The sequence below is a fragment of the Bos mutus genome, chromosome 9 (genome assembly GCF_027580195.1).
Source record: "Bos mutus isolate GX-2022 chromosome 9, NWIPB_WYAK_1.1, whole genome shotgun sequence".
NCBI classification, from domain to species: domain Eukaryota; kingdom Metazoa; phylum Chordata; class Mammalia; order Artiodactyla; family Bovidae; genus Bos; species Bos mutus.
In genome coordinates, this window is record NC_091625.1 from 91569236 (window position 1) to 91587125 (window position 17890).

The window sequence follows — 17890 nt, forward strand, 5'->3', positions numbered from 1 at the left end:
ACTGGTCATAACAAACACCCTCTTCCAATAACACAAGAGAAGACTCTATACATGGACATCACCAGATGGTCAACACCGAAATCAGACTGATTATATTCTTTGCAGCCAAAGATGGAGAAGCTCTATATAGTCAGCAAAAACAAGACCAAGAGCTGACTGTGGCTCAGATCATGAACTCCTTATTGCCAAATTCAGACTTAAATTGAAGAAAGTAGGGAAAACCACTAGACCATTCAGGTATGACCTAAATCAAATCCCTTATGATTATACAGTGGAAGTGAGAAATAGATTTAAGCGCCTAGATCTGATAGAGTGCCTGATGAACTATGGAATGAGGTTCATGACATTGTACAGGAGACAGGGATCAAGACCATCCCCATGGAAAAGAAATGCAAAAAAGCAAAATGGCTGTCTGGGGAGGCCTTACAAATAGCTGTGAAAAGAAGAGAAGCGAAAAGCAAAGGAGAAAAGGAAAGATATAAGCATCTGAATGCAGAGTTCCAAAGAATAGCAAGAAGAGGTAAGAAAGCCTTCTTCAGCGATCAATGCAAAGAAATAGAGGAGAACAACAGAATGGGAAAGACTAGAGATCTCGTCAAGAAAATCAGAGATACCAAAGGAACATTTCATGCAAAGATGGGCTCGATAAAGGACAGAAATGGTATGGATCTGCAGAAGATATTAAGAAGTGGCAAGAATACACAGAAGAACTGTACAAAACAGAGCTTCATGACCCAGATAATCACGATGGTGTGATCACTGACCTAGAGCCAGACATCCTGGAATGTGAAGTCAAGTGGGCCTTAGAAAGCATCACCACGAACAAAACTAGTGGAGGTGATGGAATTCCAGTTGAACTATTTCAAATCCTGAAAGATGATGCTGTGAAAGTGCTGCACTCAATATGCCAGCAAATTTGGAAAACTCAGCAGTGGCCACAGGACTGGAAAAGGTCAATTTTCATTCCAATCCCAAAGAAAGGCAATGCCAAAGAATGCTCAAACTACTGCACAATTGCACTCATCTCACACGCTAGTAAAGTAATGCTCAAAATTCTCCAAGCCAGGCTTCAGCAATACGTGAACCGTGAACTTCCACTTCCTCATGTTCAAGCTGGTTTTAGAAAAGGCAGAGGAACCAGAGATCAAATTGCCAACATCCGCTGGATCATGGAAAAAGCAAGAGAGTTCCAGAAAAGCATCTATTTCTGCTTTATTCACTATGCCAAAGCCTTTGACTGTGTGGATCACAATAAACTGTGGGAAATTCTGAAAGAGATGGGAATACCAGACCACCTGACCTGCCTCTTGAGAAATTTGTATGCAGGTCAGGAAGCAACAGTTAGAGCTGGACATGGAACAACAGACTGGTTCCAAATAGGAAAAGGAGTACATCAAGGCTGTATATTGTCACCCTGCTTATTTAACTTCTATGCAGAGTACATCATGAGAAACGCTGGACTGGAAGAAGCACAAGCTGGAATCAAGATTGCCGAGAGAAATATCAGTAACCTCAGATATGCAGATGACACCACCCTATGGCAGAAAATGAAGAGGAACTAAAAAGCCTCTTGATCAAAGTGAAAGCGGAGAGTGAAAAAGTTGGCTTAAAGCTCAACATTCAGAAAACTAAGATCATAGCATCTGGTCCCATCACTTCATGGGAAATAGATGGGGAAACAGTGTCAGACTTTATTTGTTGGGGCTCCAAAATCACTGCAGATTGTGACTGCAGCCATGAAATTAAAAGACGCTTACTCCTTGGAAGGAAAGTTATGACCAACCTAGATAGCATATTCAAAAGCAGAGACATTACTTTGCCAACAAAGGTCCATCTAGTCAAGGCTATGGTTTTTCCTGTGGTCATGTATGTATGTGAGAGTTGGACTGTGAAGAAGGCCGAGTGCCAAAGAATTGATGCTTTTGAACTGTGGTGTTGGAGAAGACTCTTGAGAGTCCCTTGGACTGCAAGGAGATCCAACCAGTCCATTCTGAAGGAGATCAGCCCTGGGATTTCTTTGGAAGGAATGTTGCTGAAGCTGAAACTCCAGTACTTTGGCCACCTCATGAGAAGAGTTGACTCATTGGAAAAGACCCTGATGCTGGGAGGGATTGGGGGCAGGAGGAGAAGGGGACGACGGAGGATGAGATGGCTGGATGGCATCACTGACTCGATGGATGTGAGTCTGGGTAAACTCCGAGAGTTGGTGATGGACAGGGAGGCCTGGTGTGCTGCGATTCATGGGGTCGCAAAGAGTCAAACATGACTGAGCGACTGAACTGAACTGAACTGACAAGAGGCACAAGAATGCACAAATACTGGATTAGGATATTCTGTTATACTTGGAGGTACTGAATGATCATAGGGAAAACACCTTTCTAAAACCACAACCTTTTCCACAAACCATGACTTTAGTGATTGTGTAACAGTGGCCCCCTGGAGGTACCTGGGGACAGAGGAGGTTCCTGCTTGGGGCAGGGCTCTTGCAGCAGAGGGGGCTGCGGCCAGGGCCTGACCTCTCGTTTTGTTTCATGGCTCCAGAGAAACTTGAGCACCTCTGAATCAGTCAGCTCCCCGGGGGGTGGCTTCAATCTATACAAACTCACCAGGTAGTCAATAATTGCTGCTGCTATAAATATTACCATTACTATACTGAGAAGACGGATAAATGAACATGGATGCAAATCTACTAACTCATAATGAATCACAACTGTCAAAGAGACATGCAAGCTGACTCGTCAGTACATTCCCTTCCCAAGAAAACTACCTAAGGTGCAAGCTCTTATGCTGAGAAGGCTTGCGGAGGCACGGAGCAGGAACAAGCTCATGCAGATGCTGTCGCCATGGTCACTGGTGCTCAGCCCGAGGGCCTGGCCACTCATGGGCACAGGTACAGGGTGCTGGATTCTCCCAGGCCCTGTGCTCTCAGCACCCAGACCCGCTCTCCTTTGGCAGAGGTGCCCTCTAACTGTTCACGCTGTCCTGCTCTTCCTACTTCTGACTTGAAAGACAGTCTGTCTTTGTAAAGACGAATTCCATAGCTACTGGATCTCTTCCTTCATATGCTGATTTTACCAGTTTAACTCACGGAGTTTTGGGGGACCTCCTATGAATGTAACCAGAGGTATAACAATAAATAAAGAGAAATGATGGAAACTGATGTAAGCTCTCTATTTGGCAACATCACAAAGTCCACACGAACCCACCCAGGACGGCAGAGCGTGGGCCAGGACTGGGCCAGGACTGAAACGCAGGAGACCCAGTGGGCAGAGAGGGAGAAGCACAAGGCAGGCAGGCAAAGGCGGGGAGGAGGAGGGGCGGTGAGCCGAGAGCCAGGCTGGGACGAGGGGCGCTCAGGCCACAACCTGACACACTACCAGCAAGTGAGGATGTTTTTAAAAAAATGTCCTGGTTTTCAAAATAACATGCAAAGCGAACAACAGGTGTACAGGTTGATTACAGGTTGATCTCCAGGTGTCACTGCAAAATCCAAAGACTGCCTTAATATTCTAAAATAATGTGATAAAGACATAGAAAGCAAATCCTCAAGATCCTTTCACATGAAGACATTAAAAGGAGCAACAAAATGTTGGAAAAATAAGGTAGTAAGTAACAGAGAAATGGCAGTGTAAGCCACATCAGAAATACGTGTTTGTCGCACAGAGCCGTGGAGCCGGGTGGCCTCATTAGACGTTCGGGAGCACACAGTAACCAGAGAACAGCCATCTTCATTTAAACAGTCCTCACTGTAATCGACTAGTCTACAAACCACCAATTCTAAAGGATCAAGTGTTCAGGGCAGCCTAAAGCATTATTTTAAATAAAATGACCATAAAGGCGGAGGAAAATAAAGCAGTGATTGTGCTCATAGCTGATACTGTTAATACTCCATGATGGAGTCAAGAAGAGAAACATTCTTTTAGGATTAAGTCAGTCGCTTTAAATCTGTGGGACTGGAACAGGTAAATTATCTTAATCTTAACCTAAACTTAAATTATTTTTTAAGGTTGAAGAGAAAATAAATGAGAAAAGACACTTAAAAAAAAATCAGAACCTCAACTTTCCATTGGAATTAAGTGGGCAGCATTTTAAACACACAGGGACTGGGCATCATCCCCGACAACAGAGCTGAGGGCCCCGGGGCGGGGCCTGGGCCCCAAGGCTTTTCTAAAGCGGGATGATGCTCGTGTGTGGGCAGAAGTGAGAGACGCTGGTCTGGAGAACCGCCTCCCCCAAAGGCTTGGTATCGCTATTTCTTCTCCAACATTCAGTCAAACTACTGATTCTTTAAACAAAAGCTTGTCTGAATATCCAGAATACTGTCACTGAGAACAATACACCAAGGGAATCACATGTCATTTTTTCTTAAAAAACAGATAAATGAAAACATTTTAAAGAAAACAGTTGGGTCTGCTGAGTCACTTGTGGACTTGGCATGAATGAGAAGCAAATGTTTCTATTTCAGGCTACGAGGTGTCAGGGTTCATTCATTTCCAGAGCTTAACCCAGACCACCACAGAAAGGAGCGACTCCTATTATAAGACTTGAAAACACATTCTAAATGGGACAGGGCAGGGCTGTGTGTACAGAGCTTCAAAAATCACAGTATTCTGGGCTTGAATCCCACATTCCTGCTACTTACTCATTTTATGGGCCTTATGTAACTTCTCAGGAGTTTAGTCTTCTCACCTCTAAAAATGAGACGATTTCTTCTCTCTCATAGACTTGGTTTAAGAATTAAATACCAGGACTTCCCTGGTGGTACAGTGGATGGGATCCTGCCTGCCAATCCAGGGGACACAGGTTTGATCCCTGGTCCGGGAAAATTCCACATGCCGCTGAGCAACTGGGCTTGTGTGCCACAACTAGTGAAACTCACACACGTAAAGCCCGTGCTCCACATCAAGAGAAGCCAACTCAACGAGAAGCCCCCGCTCACTGAAACTGGAGAAAGCCCACGCAGCAAAGACCCAGCGCGGCCAGATATAAAAAATGTTAAATAAATACCACATTACCTCAGATAGTACTGAAGAACTGCAAAATTAACAAAATGACAGTCTCATTTAAAAATTACACTTTTAATCATGTAAAGGTAATGTATTATTGTTATTTTATATACTCAAAATCAGTTTCTGAACTCATTCAACAAATATCTGTCGCACCTTGAAAATAAGCCAGGCACCATTCCTGGCACAGCACTGGCAATTAAAAGGATAGCAGGAAGTCCTTGCCCTTGTGAGGTTTACATTCTAGAGGTCTTAAGCCAGAGTAAGCAGGGGAGGGGCTCAGAGGTGGTAGGTTTCTTGATTTATTTTCAAGTTTTGGGACAAAAGAATTTGTTGACTGAATGGATATTGGGTATTGAAACAAAGGATTCTTTTAAGATCCAGGGATGCGTCTGCTGTTAACAGACACTGGGAAAGTGGGGAGAATCGCTGTGGGGAAGATCAGGAGTTCAGTCCTGTCCCTGACAGATCTGAGACGCCTATCAGTGAGTCACGTCGCCAGCTGGATATACAAAACTTGGGTGTTCAGTGGGGAAGGGCTGGAAAGAGAGATGTACTAAGATAAACAAAGATAAGGTTTACCTAGAGAAGCCTCTGGACTTCTCTGTACTCTCTACATTGGCAGTGGATAATTATGTCAATGAATTAATTTCCCTGAGATTCCCTGGTGGCTCAGATGGTAAAGCGTCTGCCTGCAATGCGGGAGACCCGGGTTCGATCCCTGGGTGGGGAAGATCTCCTGGAGACGGAAATGGCAACCCAGTCCAGTACTCTTGCCTGGAGAATCCCACGGACAGAGGAGCCTGGTAGGCTATAGTCCATGGGGTTGCAAAGAGTCCGGCACGACTGAGTGACTTCACTTTCACTTTCTATGCACTTTTACTTTCTAGCTCCTTTTCCTTGGGCCTCACTGTGCGGCTTGTGGGATCTTAGTTCCCCAACCAGGGATCGAACCGGCCTGGGCCATGTCAGTGAGAGCACCACATCCTAACCTCTGGACCACCAGGGAAGTCCCTCTGGCTCTGTCTTTATATAAGAAATTCTGCCTTGTGTTAAAGGTCTGTAGTTAATCAAAGTTATTTACATTTCAGAAGTTTGCCTTTTAAAAACAGGTGGTTAAGGGACTTCCCTGGTGGTCCAGTGGTTAAGATTCTGTGCTTTCTTTCAATGCAGGGGGTGAGGTTTTGATCGCTGGCTAGGGAACTAAGATTCCAAGACAGTGAGGTGTGGCTGGGCGGTGGGAGAACAGGCAGTTAATACATTATAGGATAAGTGTACTCATCAAGACAGAAAAAAAAACCCAAAAAGTTCTTGAAAACACTAAAGTACAGGGACTTCCCTGGTGGTCCAGTGGTTAAGAATCTGCCTGCGAGTGAAGGGGACACAGATCTGATCTCTGGCCCGGGAAGGTCCCACATGCTGCGGAGCAACTAAGCCCAGGTGCCACGACTACTGACGCCTGCGTGCCCTAGAGCCCATGTGCTCCACAAGAGAAGCCACTGCGATGAGAAGCCCTAGCGCCACGACAAAGAGTAGCCCCCACCTGCCACAACTAGAGAAAGCCCACGCTCAGCAACAAAGACGCAGTGCGGCCAAAAACTAAATAAATTACTTAAAAAAAAAAACCAAAAAACCCAACAACGCAAGGTACATTAAAGCATGCTTAAGCCATTTATCCTCAGGAGGCTGTGTTATGCTGGAGGCCAGAGCAGGGAGCAGTCACCGGCCCCTCCCTCCACCGGCCCCCAGTCAGCCTCAGCACAGGTGAGCGTGCACACCACCAACCACACGGGGAGCGCAACAAGCCGAGACACTGAAGGCATCTGGTGGACTCCTGACACAGCAGTGACAGCAATGCTGGGAGTGTCAGTGCCTGAGATTCAGTTCTACTCCATCCAGTACTTACACAAAGAACTGCTTATATATCTCATGAAATAAAAGAAGGAAGTTACGTTTATGTATCAGAATTACAACACTATGGCTAAAAAACAAAGGCAAAGACATTCGACTTCAAAGAGGAGGAAACAATACGTATCTTGCTAAATGCCAGACTTAGAGAAGATTAAAACCAACCAACAAAAAACTGAGAAAGATACAGATAACTGAAACACGCCTTTTTATTAGTCACTGCTTTTTAAAGAAATGAATAACATCTAACATGGCTATTAGCAGTAGTAAAAATTTAAACATCCAACCACATGTAAAATTATCTTCCGTTCTCATAATGGTTATAAACACACAGCTTGTAGAATTAAAATTACTGAGGTAGAAAAAAATGAGAACCCAAAGTAGATGAAGATGAAATATGTCTGTACCATTATTCATGGTGCAGCACCTCAGTGTTTGCTTTTGGTTTCATCTAAAATGTTTCATCACATTATTTCGATGTAATTTCTTTACAACATTTTCTAAAATCTATTAAGTGATACTTTAGAAATCTTTCTCAGTGTAAAGGCTAACAGAAGAAAATTCAGGATACCCACCTCTTACCCTTCCTAGAAAAACACTTGTAGGTTTACTGATCAGATTCTAGTCATCAGCTGGTACTGGATTTTCTTTTTACTTTTATCAAAATATATATGTTTAAACCTGTCTTTTGAATTTTTAGTCTGAAAGCTACCAATTTTGTAAATCTTGATTTCACACAAGTCAGAAGCACCAGGATAAAAAGAAAGTCTCACTGAACTATCATTTGCAAAGCACAATCTAGTTAAAAATATTTCAGACCACATTGTTTAATTGGGGACATTAAGTAATAAACTGTATCTCCCAACATAGATAAAAATTCAAAAATAAATTATAACTATGGACTAAAACATAATATTAAAAGAAAAGAAAGTCTTTCTGTCAGCACCCAAATAATTCCTCCTCTGCATATTGTGACACAAGAGCATTTTCAGCTTTCAGGTTTCGACAAATCCTGTTTTAACAACAACTCCCTCCCTTCCCCGCCTCTCTTGTCTTAATTCTCCCACAGCTCAAAAAATGAGATGGAGAACCTGGTATTTATCTTCTAGCACCATCAGCAGTTTTCACCTCTCCAGATTTCTGTGTTGCTCGTTGCTATCTGCAAGTTAACTTGGTGGAGTTTTATCATTAATATTCAGAAGCTGTGAACTGAGCCTCATGAATGTGGTGTCTCCTCATCAGACCTTGTTGGGGTTCAACTGAAGGCGACTGACAGAAGAGAGTTAAGATACTGAAGGCTGCTGACAAAAGGTATGGAAAATGAGGAGCTTTCATAATGCTTGGGGATCTAAATATAGACCTTCGTGTATAACTTGGTTTGAATTATAAGTTGTAAAGCTGTTTTTAAATGCTAGATTTGATATAAATAAATCTTGTCTGGAAAACTGACTTTACATTTTCATGAAATCCAGTTCAGAATTTCTTTGGGAAATAGCTCATGAATTTAACATTATAGGTTCTGTTCTATATGCAGCAGATTTTGGAAGCACGAGAGCGCTATTTAGAACTAAGTTTTCACATGTGACCTCTCTGCTTTTGCCTACTTTCACAGTATTTCACCACCACAACCACTGAAACAAAGTATTCCTTTATTCTCTATGAGACAGAAATGTGAAAGAACAGGCCACAAACTGTACCATGCTTATGGCTGGAGACAGAGAGGAAAAAAAAGATTTCACAGCAATAGCTAAGATGCCAGTACATTTTATGAAAGGAAAAGAGTGACCTTCATTTTGGAGAATGAATTCTAAGCTTTTTATGCAGAGGAAAGCACTTAAGAGTCCAACATTCACTAGTAAGTGAGCACTGTGCTAACTTAATGCAGTGTCATATTGTTTATACTGATTTTGGCCGTCTGTAATTTATCACTGCCAGCACTTGTTAATTAAGATGAACAGGCTGTCTGCAAGTCTGAGATACACTGTAATTTATAAAATGTATTGGTTAATGGGAAGAAAAGAGTTGTAATTGGGAAGCTGAGCACAGACTGCACAGACTGATCAACACATAAAGGTTACTCAACCAAAGTGAAAAAAAAAAAAAAAAGAAATGAGATGCTGATAGGGAATGCTAACAGCAGTCTCACTCTTAAAGAATCCCTTAAGCTGAGAGTGGTCTGAGAAGGCAGCACCTGAGTGAGCTGGCTGGAGTCTGAAATGCTAGAACTCAAACCTGAAAACAGCTGTTATGAAACTACAGACATGTGCTTTACTTTTTTTTTCTAGAAACCATAACTTTTATTTTGGTCTCAGATATGAAAAGAAATTTGGAAAACAGAGAAAGAATGAACTGTAGGATGGAAGGCAAAGCCGAGGTACTCTGATGCTACTGACTCTAAGAATTCAAAATCTCAGAGAAATATCCTCAAACGGTAGAATTTACATTTTAAGATTATGAACAAAAATAGAACAATCGAATTCAGACAGGCCAGGATTTAACCTCTTGGGGAATCAATGTTATTATAACTATACTGAACTATACAACTATATTCGCGGGAACACAGGCATGGAGTCGCATTACCGTAGATATCTCACAAAAGCCAGACATGATGGACCTCGGTGAGTCTCTGAAGCTAACATTTGCTCGTTTGCCTTATTACTTCCCTCTGGAGTCTCTCTCTCTCTTGGTGAGAAAGGGAGTGAGGGAAGTTGACCATTAACGGTGGTTTTTGCCTCCAGATGCAGTAGCATTGTCCCTGCTTCCCACGGGAAGCACACACGAGGATTTCACCAGGAATTACTGCGGTAGGCAGAGGCGGACAGGGTGAGGACGCTGAGAGGGGCAGAAGCGGGCAGCGGGCACTGCCGATCTACTGCTAAGGCGATCTACCACCTAAGTGTCCTAATCTGAAACAATGGTGATGGCCAAGATTATAGACCTATGGTTTCCTTCACCTTTAAGAGTCTATGAAAATGAATGGAATCGGCCTAAGGAAGGAAGAGGGAAAAAAACAGGGAAAAAAACACCATTAAATATTGGTGCCATTAAATATCAACTGTCACATGACATAAAATTTAAAAATACTAATAACAATGTCAGTTATAGTTTACTGAGTACCTTCCACAGGTTAGATAACTTCACTACTGTATGTACCTCCATGATACAGACACTATAATCCTCCCACCTTCCAGAAGAGGATATGAGGCACAGCGGGGTTCTGGAAAGCCAGGATGTGACCCAGGTATCTTATTAGATTCAGAGCTCATACTGCTTTGTGTGAAACAGATATGAATCATTATAGAGCCATTCTAACACATCATTCAAAAGTTAATTAGGAAATGCACAAAAGTCAGTATTGCTGTATTTCAGAAACTATTATATTTTCCTCAAAGAAGGCAATAAATATTGTCAGATTAAAACACAGCAAGCACTATCTTTTCCCTCTTATAAAAAGAAAGGGAGGGTGGGTGCAAAGAAAAGTGTGAATTATTTTTCTTACTTTCTCAAATACAAATGATGTGGTTACTTCTGCTTTGTACTTTCAAGATCCTATGTCACTACTTCTGAATCATTTAGAATAACCGGTTTTGCAGCAGACTTCATTTGGGTCAGGGAACGGTTCTGGTCCCCACTAGAAAGGATCTCACATTCTTAAAAGCAAAAGACACTGGCTCAGTTGTTTCAGTTTTGAATAACTTATACCTGAAGGGAGGCAATGGCATACCTTGCTGCTAAGTCGCTTCAGTCGTGTCCGACTCTGTGTGACCCCATAGACAGCAGCCCACCAGGCTCCCCCGTCCCTGGGATTCTCCAGGCAAGAACACTGGAGTGGGTTGCCATTTCCTTCTCCATTGCATGAAAGTGAAGTCGCTCAGTCGTGTCCGACTCTTAGCGACCCCATGGACTGCAGCCTACCAGGCTCTCCGTCCATAGGATTTTCCAGGCAAGAGTACTGGAGTGGGGTGCCATTGCCTTCTCCGAATGGCATGCCTTAGGTAAAGATTTTCCAAATTGGAAATCAGAGATATCATGCTAGTGAGTTTGAGTTCTTTCTATTACTTTCTTCTCCTTCTTTAACAATTCACTTGGGCCATGTGAATGGCATGAATGGCATGAAGAGTGTTTAACAGATTTTTAAAATAATCATTTTTCAGTACGGAAAATTTTTCTAATATATATTTATAAATCAATTTTAACAGATGGGTTTAAACTATTCTTATTACTAATAGGGTATTTTAATTAGAAATAACATTTTTAAAACCTGTCATACTATTAAAATCCTTTATCACCTATCCTACGGCTGGAATTCAATGCCTAAATCTCCTAACAAGGTACAGGCCTACCCTATAGACAACTTTAGCAGGGTTTAAATTTTAAGTAAAACTACTATATATAAAATAACTGACAAGAACCTACTGTATAGCACAGGGAATGCTACTCAATATTCTGTAATGACTTACAGAGAATAGAATCCAAAAAAGAGTGGACGTACGTATAACTGATTGACTTTGCTGTACAGCAGAAGCTGTAACGTTATAAATTAATTACACTCCAATAAACACTTTTTAAAATTTTAAGTCAAGAAACAAAGTGGACATCTCCTTCCTTGACTCCATGCATCAAGCACCACCTGACCAAAATCACTGAGGAAACGGCAGCCCCGGGACCTGGTGTGAGCTTCTCTCCTGGGAAGCGGTGACCTCATCCCCTGTGGAGGCCTCGTCAGGTGTGTCTCAGTTTTCACTGTTCACAGAAGTCTTTGTTTGTCCTTTCTTTCAGTCCTGATCTTGTCTTCTTTCCCCAGCCTTTTGTTACTTGGTTTTCTACTGTGCAGAAATAGCTACAATTCTGACCGAGAGCCGTCGGGGTTTTCTGGGAGGACAGAGGTCGCAGCGACGTCATGGCCACAGCGGGTGTCCAGCTCCTGGCTTTCGCCCTGGCCTTATCTGGGGTCTCTGGAGTCCTCGCGGCCACGCTGCTACCCAACTGGAAGGTGAACATGGATGCGGGCTCCAACATCATCACGACCATCGAGCGGCTGGAAGGGCTGTGGATGGACTGCACGTGGTACAGCACCGGGATGTTCAGCTGCACTCTGAAGTACTCCGTCCTGGCCCTCCCCAGCCACGAGCAGGCCGCGAGGGCCGCCATGATCCTGGCCTGCATCCTGTCTGCAGTGGGGATCTGCACTTCCACAGTGGGGATGGAGTGCACTCGCTTAGGAGGGGACCCGGAAACCAAGAGGCATGCCTGTTTTGCTGGAGGAGTTTGTTTCCTGTCTGCAGGGACCTCTGGTTTAATACCAACTGTGTGGTACACAAAGGAGATCATAGCAAACTTTCTGGACTTGACGGTTCCACAAAGCAACAAACATGAGCCTGGAGGAGCTGTCTACCTTGGAATCATTTCGGCCGTGCTGCTGGTGATCTCCGGCATGATCTTCTGCACATCCTGTCTGAAGAAGAATTCGGGAGCTTTGCTCCACCCATGCAAGCAGCTGCCTGTCTCCACCGCACAGCCAGAGGACAGTTCGGCATACAGCATGAAGGACTATGTGTGAAGAACTGTGTGATGCACATGGAATTTTTAGGTGCCTGCTGTGACTTTTGTCTTTAAATACCAGAATTGTGCTTAACTTTCTCTACAAAGAATGTGAAATACTTTAAAAATGAAGTTTTTCAAAATGCTAGATTTTGTGTATATCTGTTTTACATTACTTTCCCATTATTATCATGTTTTACCTGAAGATTTATAAAAGAAACCGGTTCTGATTATATTAATAAGGCAATTATTTTACAGCCTTTTCTTCTTAAAGATAAACTGTTGATACATCTTACTGCTGCTGCTAAGTCACTTCAGTCGTGTCCGACTCTGTGCAACCCCATAGATAGCAGCCCACCAGGCTCCCCCTTCCCTGGGGTTCTCCAGGCAAGAGCACTGGAGTGGGCTGCCATTACATCTTACTAACCGGTATTTAATTGGACTTCATAAAAGAACTAAGTATAAAAAGCACCTTGTCCTGGTGTTAATTCAGGTATCATCTGCTTTTGCTATCTCTGCCTGACGACAGTAACTTACTTCTGTTTTCAAGCTCCATTGTATGACTGCACCTTACGCACAGAAGATGTCCACTTGTTTCAGAGGTGGCCCAAACCTCGAGTCCCCATCCACTGTGGCCTCCCGGCAGAGGACATTTTTTACACTTTAGGAAATATAATCTCCATACAATATGGCGTTCAAAGATTAGATGGAAATAAAGGAAATTGGTAAATGCTACCACAGCAAAGCAAAATCAAACTAAACCCAAACTGAAATCTCTAGGACTTTTAAAGCATTATGTATAAGCTAAGTGAAAACAAGAAGAATCTGTTTTAAAATGCTTATGAACTGCCCTCTTGTGGCTGCTAACAAGAGGACTCTCCAGATTAGGTTCATTTACCTCTAGCATTTTTGATTTGCCCCTATCATTTAATATCACACTGATTAGTATTTGAATGCTAAAGGTTACTTTCAAGTTGTCATTTTTTCTTAAGTTTGATTCATGTTAAAAACGTTTTTACAAATGAGGTGCTTCAATTAATGGTTATGAAAATGTTTTAAAGAATAAAGAATGCTTTAAAAGTTAGATTATCTTATATGTAATTCAAATATTTAAAGAAAATAAAAACTGGATTTTCCAATGTGCAAAAGAAACACCGCACACAGCTGTTTCTAATAATTTATTCATTTAAGCTTAGTTATTGTTCGTAACATAATGGTAAAGGGGGAAAGGCTACTTCATTATGCATTAATAGTGGGAAGTTATCTTTTATGTGAATAAGTTTGAATTGTGCATATGAAGTACAGACTAAAATATTTTACAGCTGTTTTATTTGATAGATCATTCTCTCCTGTATCATCATCAAAGATCTAAAATAAAGATATGATTTCACATGGGTATTAGGAATGCATTTATGTATATATTCCTTTTGAGTGGTCAAAATATCTTCTAAGCAAATGTCATCTGTATTTTTAGCTATATGACTTGAGAATATACTAACTTTATTGACTTTAAAGGATTTCCATCATAGCGTGTAATTTTGCAAAATTTGTTGCATATTTCTGTTTACCTCCAACAATTTTGTTCATTTCATTGTGTTTTATAAATAAAACGTATCATCTGCAAAAAAGCAATTTTGTTTCCTCCCTGGATTTATATTTATTGCTTATTTTACTCTTGAGTACATATGAAAGCATAACTAAGTTGAATTATAATTAAGCATAATTAAAATGGATTATAATTGTAAATACTTTTTTTTCTATTCAACACTTGTTTTATCTGATTTTTAAGGAGGACAATGCTGGTATTTTTCTAATTATAAAACTGACTTTTAATTTACACATTTTTCTTTTAGACTCATCCACTTCCAAAAAGCATTTGAGGCAATTTAAAATTAAACTGCTGGCCCAATACATACAAAAACCAAAAGATAAAGAAGACAGGCTAAAATCACAAAGAAAAGGAAGACAGGAATAATCCTGGTTTACAGTTGTTAAAGCAATTAAATATGAACTTTAGTTTTGAACTTCCCAGGTAACCAGGTCAGAGAAGGCCACATAAGGAATGTGACAGCTTTGTCTAGTGGCAGAAACCAGAGCTGTAGGTGGCACCATACCCCTAACCCCGCTCCCCCAGCTGTTGTGGGTACTGGATGCTAATGGCTCATGGATCAGGGGCTGACTCTACTGAAGGTCAGGGCACCACTGCTTCCAGGAGGTGGAGTCAGACTGACTAACAGTGGTACATCAAGGTACTCCCCTGTATCTTCTGTGGACTCATCCATTGACTAAGCTTAAGATTATTTTACCAGAGGTTGAGGCCTCAAGAGCTGCGGGCAAGTGCAGCTGAAAGCCTCTAAACTGCTGTTGTTCTCAAAGGTCACGTGTGGATGCCCCAAAGTGCTGACCTTTATGTCAGGGGTGTAACATCTTTAATTCATCTAAGATTGTACTGACACAATTTTATGCTTTCAATCTGTACTATGTTAGGGTGTTACTTGCTCCATATACCATACTTCTAAATAGACAAGATATAAATTATACGTCTTAAAAGTTATAATCCACATTACTTTATTAGGGTATTACAACTAGTCCATAAATAATTGTTTATAACCATAACAGTAAGCCTCCTGATGAAAGTGAAAGAAGAGTAAAAAAGTTGGCTTAAAACTCAACATTCAGAAAACTAAGATCATGGCATCCGGTCCCATCACTTCATGGCAAACAGATGGGGAAAGTGACAGACTTTATTTTTTGGGCTCCAAAATCACTGCAGATGGTGACTGAAGACATGAAATTAAAAGACCCTTGCTCCTTGGAAGAAAAGCTATGACCAACCTAGACAGCATGTTAAAAAGCAGAGGCATTACTTTGCCAACAAAGGTCCATCTAGTCAAGGCTATGGTTTTTCCAGTAGTCATGTATAGATGCGAGAGTTGGACTATAAAGAAAGCTGAGCGCCAAAGAATTGATGCATTTGAACTGTTGTGTTGGAGAAGACTCTTGAAGAGTCCCTTGGACTTCAGGTAGATCAAGCCAGTCCATCCTAAAGGAAATCAATCCTGAACATTCAAGGGAAGGCTGATGCTGAAGCTGAAACTCCAAAACTCTGGCCACCTGAAGTGAAGAACTGACTCACTGGAAAAGACTCTGATGCTGGGAAAGATTGAGGGCAGGAGGAGAAGCGGGCGACGGAGGATGAGATGGTTGGATGGCATCACCGACTCAATGGACATGAGTTTGAGCAAGCTCCAGGAGTTGGGGATGGACAGGGAGGCCTGGCGTGCTGCAGCTCATGGGGTCACAAAGAGTCGGACACGACTAAGTGACTGAACTGATAACAGTAAGATCTACCTTTAACTGTCTCCTTGTGTGAGCTACTCCTGTTAGGCACTGCATCTCGATTATTTCTATTCCTCACCAACAACACTAAGGGTGACATTACTACCCTGTTTGATGTATTAAAACTCAGCCTATTAACATGACCAAGTTCTCAGAACTAGGAGCACTGGAATTCCAGGAGGACCAGCTGACTTGAAAGCACTTCTAGCTCTTCTACCAGTGTCTCTGTCACATCAATCAGAAGGGCCTGCTGCAATTCTCAGATTGTATCTAAGTGTCTTTTCTGCTACCTTGGAGTATAGGACAGTGATGTGGAAAGGATGTTAAAGCAGATCCACAACCACAATTTATAACAGAAAAAAGGTGACATAAAATTTTGAGGGAATAGCTAATGGCTCAGGATTTCTCACACTTGAGTACGGCAGTCTCTCAGTATCTGTGGGGCACTGGTTCTAGGACCCCCATGGATTCCAAAAATCAAAGGACACTCAAGTAAGTCCCTTATACAATGTGGCACAGCATTCGCACAGATCCTACATACATCCTCCCAAATACTTTCAATCATCTCCGATTACTTATAATACCTAATACAAAGTAAATGGTATGTAAATAGATGACAATAAGTGGCAAATTCAAGCTTTCCTTTTTGGAATGTTCTGGAATTTTTTTCTATTTTTAATCTGGGTGTTGACTAAGTCTACCAATGTGGAACCATGGATATGGAGACTGACGACAATGTGCAGTCTAATTGAAAAAAATTACAGTGGAACCCCAGAAATGTATGGATTCTCAGGGGTTTTCAGATGCCAGCTTGAGAGACTTAAACTAATCTTATGTTCTCATGGAAGCATTTTTCAACTGTGAATCTGTACTGCAAAAGAGATTTTGTCTTCTAATTGGTAAAATAATGTTATTAACTCAGTGAAAGAAAAATACAAAATTATAAAAAATTCTAACTTAAAAATCCATTTACTACAAATTGTAAGAAAAATTAGAATAGACAAATTAGTCTAATTTTAAGAACCTAAGAGATTGTGTTTTCTGTAAATAGAAAAGAATTTGGGGTTCATACTTTGGGGACTGCGCTAGAGAAGTTAATGAGAGGGAAGAGTCTGGCAAGAGTGAGCCAGGTGTAGCTGTAATAGGTTTACAGCAGTGAAAGTTCTGTCATTAAAGCTTGATTTTGATTAAGTTAGTTAAAGACTGATTATTAGAAGGGTTAATCGATTCTCGCAGGAAAAATCCTAAGATGGTTGTAAGTAAGCCTTTCTTGTTATATCAAAAGAATTTCTCCAAATCTAATTCTTAGAATTTGATTAAGAACACGTATTGAATTTTAGTAAATTTCTTCTGAGCATATACAGAGAATTAACCTCCCCCTTTCAACTCTTTCAGGAATCTGCCTGCACCTCTATTTTAGCACTGAGCATATTTTGTCTATGTTGTGCTTGAGACGTTCTCTTCTTCTGTTTAGAAGGATTTAGCCAGCAGGACCGCCATATACTGTTATTTTTTATCAATTCTGTAAAAACTCTTCCCCTTTCTTATGAAAACGAATTCTTAAAGATTTGCTCAATGTTAACGATCAGTCAAATATTTTCTGGCTTTCCTCAGAGTACTCCTGATTTGCCCTAATATGGTAAAACTACTTTAGAGAAGTAGCATATTCTTTTACAACTAAAATTTAATCATCTGTTTCCTTTATAATAATACATTCTCTCTCCCTTGATTACCATTTGCTTAGGTTACAAATAAATTACCTACATGTATTATTTATAACACAATAAAAACTAAGCAAAGAAAACTTCTGCATGCTTAGTTTGCCAAAAAAGCAAACATCCTCAGTGGGGGAAAAAACAATCAAAGACACAGCTAGCTATTTTACAAATAATACTTTCATAAGGCCTTAGTCCTGGAGGGGAAAGTACTTTTAGTTAACTACATGCGTGTTCAGTCACTCAGTTGTGTCTGACTCTTTGCGACCCCATAGATTGCAGCCTACCAGGTTCCTCTATGGAATTTTCCAGGCAAGAATACTGGAGTGGGTTGCCATTTCCTTCTCCAGGGGATCTTCCTGAGTCAGGGGTCGAGCCCAG

The 17890-nt window shown here is 41.3% G+C and overlaps 2 protein-coding genes across 2 annotated transcripts in view; one reads left to right on the forward strand and one right to left on the reverse strand.

Annotated features, from left to right (window-relative positions):
* The window catches only part of TFB1M (transcription factor B1, mitochondrial), a 66046-nt gene that overhangs the window by 8102 nt on the left and 40054 nt on the right, over positions 1 to 17890 (reverse strand). The window lies entirely within an intron of this gene.
* On the forward strand, positions 9869 to 13315 carry CLDN20 (claudin 20). Its single transcript, XM_070376933.1, has one exon. It carries the CDS (start codon positions 11815 to 11817, stop codon positions 12472 to 12474), a length of 660 nt encoding a protein of 219 aa, XP_070233034.1. The 5' UTR covers positions 9869 to 11814; the 3' UTR covers positions 12475 to 13315.

Coding starts and splice junctions, on each gene's coding strand:
- CLDN20 (XM_070376933.1), top strand. CDS start 11,815: ATGGCCACAGCGGGTGTCCAGCTCCTGGCTTTCGCCCTGGCCTTATCT.